The sequence below is a fragment of the Crocuta crocuta genome, unplaced genomic scaffold (assembly GCF_008692635.1).
Source record: "Crocuta crocuta isolate KB4526 unplaced genomic scaffold, BGI_CrCroc_1.0 scaffold737, whole genome shotgun sequence".
Taxonomy (NCBI): Eukaryota; Metazoa; Chordata; class Mammalia; order Carnivora; family Hyaenidae; genus Crocuta; species Crocuta crocuta.
The window spans coordinates 2498946-2507907 of NW_027527804.1; the positions used below are offsets into that span (position 1 = coordinate 2498946).

The 8962-nt window shown below is 43.5% G+C and overlaps 2 protein-coding genes across 2 annotated transcripts in view; one reads left to right on the plus strand and one right to left on the minus strand.

Moving 5' to 3' along the window:
* Positions 1-417, plus strand: part of TEX13B (testis expressed 13B) — a 1487-nt gene extending 1070 nt beyond the window's left edge. The window contains 1 exon segment of the mRNA XM_077773833.1: positions 1-417. Within this exon segment, the coding sequence (XP_077629959.1) occupies positions 1-386 (386 nt within the window). The 3' untranslated portion in view covers positions 387-417.
* The window catches only part of LOC144239558 (NACHT, LRR and PYD domains-containing protein 12-like), a 16784-nt gene extending 8320 nt beyond the window's left edge, over positions 1-8464 (minus strand). Inside the window, exons 1-3 of the mRNA XM_077773633.1 lie at positions 7036-8464; positions 6358-6436; positions 3991-4080 (exon numbers count right to left, since the gene is read on the minus strand). Coding sequence (XP_077629759.1) covers positions 3991-4080; positions 6358-6436; positions 7036-8464 — 1598 coding nt within the window. The remainder of the gene's footprint in view (positions 1-3990; positions 4081-6357; positions 6437-7035) is intronic.
* Positions 8465-8962: the final 498 nt, after the last annotated feature.

An 8962-nucleotide genomic window follows, 5' to 3' on the forward strand; every position in this document is an offset into this window, starting at 1 on the left:
CTAGGGCCACAGCCACACCATCACCCCTGCCTGTCCAGCTCCCTGACTCATTCACCTACTCCTACGCCTGCCCCTTTTCCCCCTTCCCACCTGCGCCCACACCAGTCCCACCAGCAACACCATTCACCATAGGATCTCCAGTTCAGACACCTCCCCACTGGAGGCCCTCTGAGGTTAGTGTAAGGTCTAATGTGGGGTCCCGGGGAAAAGACCCTCAAGACCACCAAAGAGACAGGAGAGACTCTGATCCCTGTCAGCACAGAAGACCTCCCACATTTCGCAGACCCGGGGATTGGGACTGCCCTTGGTGTAAAGCTGTGAATTTTTCACGGAGGGAAATTTGCTTCCGCTGTGGGAGGGGAATCTGGCTGCAAAGCCCTCAGTAAATTCAGAAATGTCAAATAGAACAGAAACCTATACCAGTGGGAAATCAGTTTTTGAAAGGGATGGGGGAAAGGTGAGGGAGGGGACTGGGTGGAGTAGGGGGGAATAAGTGGGGTAATGGGGCTAAGGGAGTGGGAGGGAGGTGGGGTGGGAAGTGGAGAAGGTGTAGATGGACAGGGAGAGACATGTTTTGATGACCCCTGTTGTGTTCCAGAGCATTAGCGTTCCACACCTCAGAAGCACCGTAGCTTTTGTTAGTATATGTCTCCTCTTGAGCCCTGGTATCTGGTGGACCCAAGCGGCCATGCATATGTCAACCCACCACTCTCCCCACCTAGGCTGTATTTGATGGAAGGAATGGACATCTGACCCATCCTTAGCTAAATAGGTTCTCAAACAGAGTCAGATTCCATAGTCAGGGTAATGTTGGGCAAGGAAGCAGTGGATTATTTGCAGTTGGGGCCAAGATCAGAGTCATGAATGCCGAGGCCACAGCCAAGGCCTGGCCCTGGCTGTCAGAGAGCAGAACTGTGCGCTTTACAGAAGCCAAGTGTCTTAGAGGATACCAGAATGAGGTCCCAATGAGCAGACAGGGTGCAGAGAAGCACAGGAGTTGATCTTGTAACCCAAGAGATGGAGACCGTGGTGGCCTGACCATCTTTCCACTTTATGCAGTTGTGCTGGTTAAAATCCAATCTATACAGATCCCCTTTTCTTTAAGTTAAGTTGAGTGGGTTCCTGCTCTGGGCAACCAGATTACTTCCAATTCAGAAATTAGCACCAGAAGAGCAGTCACAAACCACTGATCATTCAGGAAAAATGTCGACACTGGCTGGGGAAGAGTATCAGAGAGTTACAGGTAGTGAGGATTGCTGTATCCCAAGAGTCTCCAGGAATGAACTAGACAGGAAGCTTGTTTGTGTTCTGATCAAGTTCTATCATGAGAAACCATCAAAACAGGCCCGAGGTTAACCCTGGGTTGACAACACAGCAGAGATGTGCCACCCCTAAGGAAATTCCTCAGGACTGAATCCAGAGGACACCAGCACCAGATGCAGACAAGGACTGCTATGGTTGGATAGCCCCAAAACATGAGAATCCTCCCCAATCCCCAGTGGCAGCACTGGGGAGAGACAGATCTAAACAGGGAACCCCTACCACTTCCAAGGTGAGTCAGCAAATGATAGTGCCCAGAGGGTTTGCTGGTCTAGGCTATGGACCAAAGTGTGATGCCATCCTGAGGGATTCTCTCCCCAAACACACCAGCAGAATAATAGTGGGAGGGGGGATCTTGTTACAAAGGCCTCAGTGACTTCATAAATGAAAGAAAACATATCCCAATAAGAAGAGGAAGGTGGTAAACTGGGAAAAGAGGCGGGGAGAGGATGGTTTGTGTTTTCTTTCTCATGACTCTTAAGTGGTGTTGAGGGAGACTAAATGTATGGTTTAGCCCACAAGTAGAAGGATGGTGAGGTGTCACACCTGGACCAGAGTAAGAAAACTAGAAGAGCCCTGGGTATCACCCAGGGACTATAGACCTAAAGCCTAAAGCTATAATGGCCCTGGTTCATCCCTATAGCTGCTGGATAGGGCTCTGGGCTGTCTCCTATTGGGGCAGGTGTGGACAACCATCAGGATGGGGGGCAAGATCCCTAACCTGCATTTTCAGAAATATCTTGGGGCTTGTTTATATCCTTCTAGGGCAAGGCTTCCAAGCCTCAGCACTCCTAACACTTGAGGTTGAATAATTCTTTGTTGCAGGAGGCTGTCTAATACACCACAGGATGTTTGGTAGAATCCCTGGCCTCTACCTATTAGAGGTCAATAGCACCCATGCCCCAAGTTGTGACGAGCAAAAATGTCTCCAGATACTGCCACACGTCCACTGCTACTGGTTGGAAAGCATAGAGGTAAAGAGGTCCTTAGGAGTAGTCATAAGAGCAGGAAGAGAGTTGCAAGGAAAGCATTCTCAGCAGTGCTCAGGGTTGCAGGGGAGGCCCTCAAGTAGGAGCTGGAAAGTGTTCATCAGATCTGGTCTGATTTCGATCTTTGAACAGATCTGGGCTGGAGAGGGGTAGAACCCAAACTATAAAGACTGAGGAGTAAACGTTAATCGAGGAAGTGCAGGCAGGGGGGCTCCTCAAGAACTCCTGGCAGTGAAGGGAAGGGGTGGGGTACACAGCAGAGAGAGAGTCCCTTTGAATGCGGAAGAAACTTGAACCATGAGGAAGAAGACAACTGAAGAAAGCTTGAGAACACACAACTTGGAGAGAGAGACACTCCCAAGGATATTGGGAGGCATGTCCATTGTACAATTCAATAAAAAGTAAAATAAGATGGCCAGATTTTGTGTGTGTGTGTGTGAAACAAAACCCCTCAAAGTTCTGTAACTGCAGGGGCGCCTGGGTGGCTCAGTTGGTTAAGCATCCACCTTTGGCTCAGGTCATGATCTCACTGTTTGTGGGTTCAAGCCCCACATCGGGCTCTATGCTGCCAGCCAGCTCAGAGCCTGGAGCCTGCTTCCAATTCTGTGTCTCCTCTCTCTTTGACCCTCCCCTGCTCATGCTGCACCCTCCTCTCTCTCAGAAATAAATTTTTAAAACTTAAAGCAAAAAGTTCTGTAACTGCATATGTATGTATGTATGCATGTATGTGTATATACATACTCAACACATACATATATATGTTTTTGTGTGCCTTATGTTATACATTGATGTTTGAAAAGGCATAGACAAAAAGGTCTGGAAAGATATTTATCAAACAAGGTGTTACCTAGGGAGGGTAAGATCAGGGTTAGGGCATGGTAAGCAGGAGTGGGGATGTTGGGGTATAAGGTGGGGTAGGGTATGGGACAGTAGGGTGGAGGGCTTTTATATCTTTATATACTTCTGTGTTGTGTAAGGTGAAATTAGTAAATGCTTAGAAAAATACAGAAAATAAAAAGAAGTGAATTTACTTGCTTGGGGAGGTTTAGAAAGGCCACCTCTTCCTCTTGCACAGAGGAAGGAAGCAGAACATACACTGATCTGTGTGGTGAGGGGCTTTGAAACACAAGAGGGCTCATGCCTATGTGCTTGAGATGTGGACTGACAAGCAGACAAGATACCTGAGAGTGAGCATGGAATGAAAGTCAGGACAGGGGTGGGGGTGGGGAGTTTCTGAGCAATGACGCTTTAGGGAATAACAGCAGGGAATGGAGGTGAGGCATGAAGGGACAGAAAAAGATCACTGAGCTACATGGAGTGGGATAGGACCCAAATGAAAGAAAACCAAGGAAGAGGACAGCTGGAATCTGGAAGGAGAAGAGGGGAGGTCCAGGAAGGGCACAGCCACAGATCTCTCAGATATAAAACCTGACATCCACTTGCTACAGCAAAAATAGCATTACAAAAGGGGCAGAGGCTGGAGGGTGGCTGGCAGGGATCTGTGCCTGACTCTCTACCCCTTCTAGGTTTGCAGCATATCTTATCATTTGCTATTCCACTATGGAGAAGCTAAGAACTAGTTGTATTTTGTTTACAGTTCCCATCAGCTGGGAGTACAATTTCCTGCAACCCAGTCTCTACCTTTCAAATACCTAAGTGTTTAAAGCAAAGTTCAACTTACTTCAGGTCTTTAATTTTACAGTATGGATTACGTAGTGCTTGGCAGAGCAAGTGTAGCCGAGACACTGGCAAATTGTGCAGCTCAACGGACCTAAAAGAGATGAGAAAACAGAAATAATTTGAAACAAAATAGTTAAAAATGAAATTTTAAGTAAAAGGCTTATTGTGGCTTCTGTTACTGCACTAGTATTCATTTACCTCTTCCAAAATCCTTAGGAGGTACTACCCCATTTTGCAGATAAGGAAATTAAGTCACAAAAATGTTAAGATATTTGCCTAAGGTCACATAGGTAGGAACAGAATGGAGTTCAGCACTCAGTTCTGTCTGACTTTAAAGCCCAAGCTGTGTTACTATGTGCCAGGTACCAAGGTAAGCACTTTACATATACAAATCATCTTATCTGGTCCTTAACCCAATGATGGATATTATAATCACCATTTTGCACTTGGCTCAGAGAAGTCAAGTGAGTTGCACAAGCTATCTACTATATAACTATCTTTTGTTTGTCAGTACTAATAGAAGAATTAATGATTGAAAACTAGAAAAATTCATATGGTAATTCTATGTTTAATTTTTTGAGGAATACTCAAGGAAAACAAAAACACTAATTTGATAATATATATGCACCCCTATGGTTATTGCTGCATTATTTACAATGGCCATATTATGGAAGCAACCCAAGTGTCCATCAATAGATGGTTGGATGAAGATGTGGTGTGTGTGCGTGTATGTGTATGGGTATGTGTGTGTGCACACACACACACACTGGAATATTACTCAGCCATAAAAAAGAATAAAATCTTGTCTTTTGCAACAACATAGATGGACCTAAGAAGTATAATTCTATTTTTTTTAATACTTTTTTATTTATTTCTAGGAAAGAGAGAGAGACAGAGTGAGCAGGGGAGGGTCAGAGAGAGAGGGAGTCACAGACTGAAACAGGCTCCAGGCTCTGAGCTGGCAGTCAGCACAGAGCCCGACGCGGGGCTCGAACCCGCGAACCGTGAGATCATGACCTAAGCAAAAGTTGGACGCTTAACCGACTAAGCCACCCAGGCGCCCCTGAAGTATAATTCTAAATGAGAGAAATTAGTGCAAGAAAGACAAATACCACATGAATTCACTCATATGTGGAATTTAAGAAACAAAACAAATGAACAAATAAAGAAATAAGGAGACCAAAAAATAAACAGACTCTTAAATACAGAGAACAAGTTGGTGGTTGCCAGAGGGGAGGTGGGTGGAGAACGGGTGAAATAAATAAAGGGGATTAAGAGTACGCTTATCTTGACAAGCACTGAGAAATGTATAGAATCACTGAATTACTATACAGTACATCTGAAACTGATAGAACACTGTATGTCAATTATACTTGAACAACAAAATAAACCTAGAAAAGTTCAATAGTAAACTCTCAGTCAACATGCTTGTGAAAGGAATATTTTGGGGTAAATTTTGAAGAAAGTTTAAGCCCTCTGATAAAGGCAATACAGCTGGGGTAGGGACTCCATTTAAGGCTGATTTTCTGGAAATCTAGAATGAACCAGAAACCCTTTTGTTTCCATCAGTGTTTAAAAGTTCTCAATGTATTTGTCCATTATTTTACCTTATAATATACAGTTGGATTGAAGCGGTTAATAATTTATCAAGACATTGTAGCCAAGGTCCTTGGTAATTCCCAGTCCATGTAACCTCTCCTATCCCTTCCATTCTAGTCCCAAACACTCTTGCTGCACTTCCCTTCCCCTCCCCAACCTCCCTCAAACACACCTACCCTGCACTCATTTCCACCTCTATGTTACTACTCCCCACTGAGGAAATATAACTATCAGAGAAAAGACTCAGGTTAAAACACTCCCTAAGTAGAGCCTTCTGCCCACTCTCTTATTCTCAAGGTCCTCTACCCCTCAGATGGTCATACAACTAAAGGAGAGCTGGGGCGTCTGGGTGGCTCAGTTGGTTGAGCATCCAAGTTTGGCTCAGGTCATGATCTCACAGTTCATGAGTTTGAGCCTCGCGTTGGGCTCTGTGCTGACAGCTCAGAGCCTGGAGCCTGCTTCAGATTCTATGTCTCTCTCTCTGCGCACGCACCCCCCAATTCAAAAATAAACATTAAAAAATTTTTTAAAAAGGAGCGCCAATGTCCATCTTAACCCAAGTATTGAGAATGGACTTACGACCAGTAGCATTTTCTAGATAACACAGGTCAGTTAAGTCAATAGAACTGTATTTTGCAGTATATAGAATCTGTATGAAATAAGTGATTTACCTAAGCCTCTTGAACCCTTTGTGAAGGTGGAAGCCTGGTGGAAAAAGCCCAGGCTTTCCAGCAATATATGCAGGAGTACAATTCTGCCCCTTACTGACCTGGGGCTCTCTGAGGCCTCAATGATGAAGTATATGCAGAGGAGAGTGATGACCAATTCAATTAAGTTTACCACCTTTTCTAGAATAGTAATCATTAACACCAAAATAGTACAGCCCTCAATGATAATCTTGATGCCTTACATGCTCATAACACTTTATAATTGTAAAGCACATTCACAAGGTAACAGTGAAGACTAATATATATACACACAAATATACACACACTTACAGTGGCTAACACAGTACCTAATACATAATAAATGCTCAGAAATGTTAACTTTCCCTCACTGTCTACCTAGGCTAGTGTTCAATATGTGATAGATATTGAATAAATCTTCACTGGGTTGATTGACATAAATATGGAAAGTGGAGATGACTCATTTTATTTATTGACAATACCAGAAATGATCATGTGCTTGAATACTTGAAATAAACAAGAATGCCCATTATTTCTCAAGGCCAAAACACTGGAGAAAAGACATTAATATACTCACTGATTAAGTGTAAAGACTGGTGTCATGAATGCAGAGGCTTGCTCTTCTTCCTCAAATCCAATTAGGTGCTGACACTTCAGAGACATTGACAGGTGACTGTGACTGCTTTTTAAACAGAATGACATAGCCAGAATGTCCATTTTTGTGTAGGTAGGTTGAAGCAATATAATTGATTGTAAATCACCAATTATCTTTTCTGCATATTCTTCTTCCTGAATCTCATACAAACAATGAAACAAGTCCATTGGTTCAATCTGTAACCTAGAATATTTATCCTTTATTTCTTTCTCAGTCCATTTCAATAATTCCTCTCGAAGTCCTGGGGAGACTTTTCTTCCAAAAGTAGTTTCCACAGCCTTTCTCTTTCCTTTATGTAAGAGGCCAAACAAGAACTGTATCGTTAATGATGAAAACCCTTTTCCATATTGTTGGAATATTTCTTGCCATGTTTTCTCCACTTGATCAAAAAACATCCAGCTGCTGTCATTCTTTAGGGCATAAAACACAGCAGTCAAGAACTCTTGGAAACTGAAATGAAGGAAAGTGTAGACATTGACACTTCCTTCAACTTTTTTCAAAAAGTGATTTAGAAAAGCACAATTGATATCATATACCCCTATCCCGTGTCTCCTGAGGTCACAGACTTCAAATAGGACCTGCTGGTTCTGCAGTCCCTCTGCAGCCAAAGAGCAAAGGCCCCACAGGCAACTTTTTCCCTTCCACACTGAGGTGCCTGTAAGGGTTTTGAGGCACTTGGAAAAGTAGAACAGATACACATCAGTCATGGTCTGAAGTGATCCCATAAGACTCCTGTCACCATCTTCCTGTGACTGCAGGACACTGCAGATAATCCAGGAGATGATGGGAAGAGAGGACATAATGTCAAGGGTTTCATTTTGTTGCAACTCACAAAAGACGTCCATTGCTGCATCAGCACCTGAAAACTGACTCAAGAAATATGCTCTCTTTTCAGCATCTGTAAACCAAATGATCTCTGCCTGGATAGGTTGTTTTAACAGAGAGTGGAGCTTCTTCATGGTTGCAGGCCGGGCAGTTATCAGCAGGGAGGATTCAGGGAAGAGTTTTTTCCTCACAAAACTACATAAGAGGGTCTCTACTGGCTTCTGCTCCTGGGGGTTAGCACTAAGATCTTCTTCCAGGTTACCTACAGGGTGCTGAAGTTCAGGAAATCCATCAAGAATGAAAAGAAGCTTCTCTGGATACACAAGAATAACGTCCAGGATTGGTCCGTATATATCCTGAAAAGTGCTAGTGATCAGATCAGCAGCGCTAAGGTTAGCAATATGGCTTATTTCTCTGCAGTTTACATAGATGAGATAGTCAAACCTTCCTGGAGCAACCATTCCTGCTGCCCAGTCAAACATGAACTTGTGCACCACAGCTGTTTTCCCAATCCCAGCACATCCCTGAAGTACCACAGTTTGGGATGAGCTGCAGCCCTCTTCGTCAGGATCAAATACATGTCCCATATCAATAAAATTATCTTGTTGAGGAATCCCACACGGTGTCTTTTCTGATATACCATGTTCTTTTACAAGAAGCAGCCGTGACTCTATATGTTTGCCATGGTGATAACATTTATGGACTCCCATGTTTAGGTATTTTTCCTTCAGATGTGTTCTAAATATTTGCCGGTAGTCTAATGAGGGGACACCAAGAGTTAGTAACCACAGAATCCTAGACAGCAATACAAACAACAGCTATAACTAATACTACCATCTCCACTTGGATGTCTTAGAGGGCCCTCCAATTTTACATGTCTAAACCTGAGCTCTGGAATTCTGTGTGGCTGCCCCCGCCCAAAAAAACCCATAGGCACGTCATCCCAGTTAAATGATGGCACCCAGTTGCCCAGAAAAACATTAAGAGTCATTCTTTATTCCTTTCTTCTACTTGAATCCTCCACATCCAATCAATTAACAAGGCCTATCATAAGCCTCCAATCCATTTATTTATCACTACATTCTCAAATACCAACCAAAAACAAGGCACTACTAAATCTTTCCTGGACTACTGAAGTATCCTCCTACTATTCATCTACTCTAGCTTATCTATGGCTCCTCTCCACACAGCAGCCAACATGATCTTCT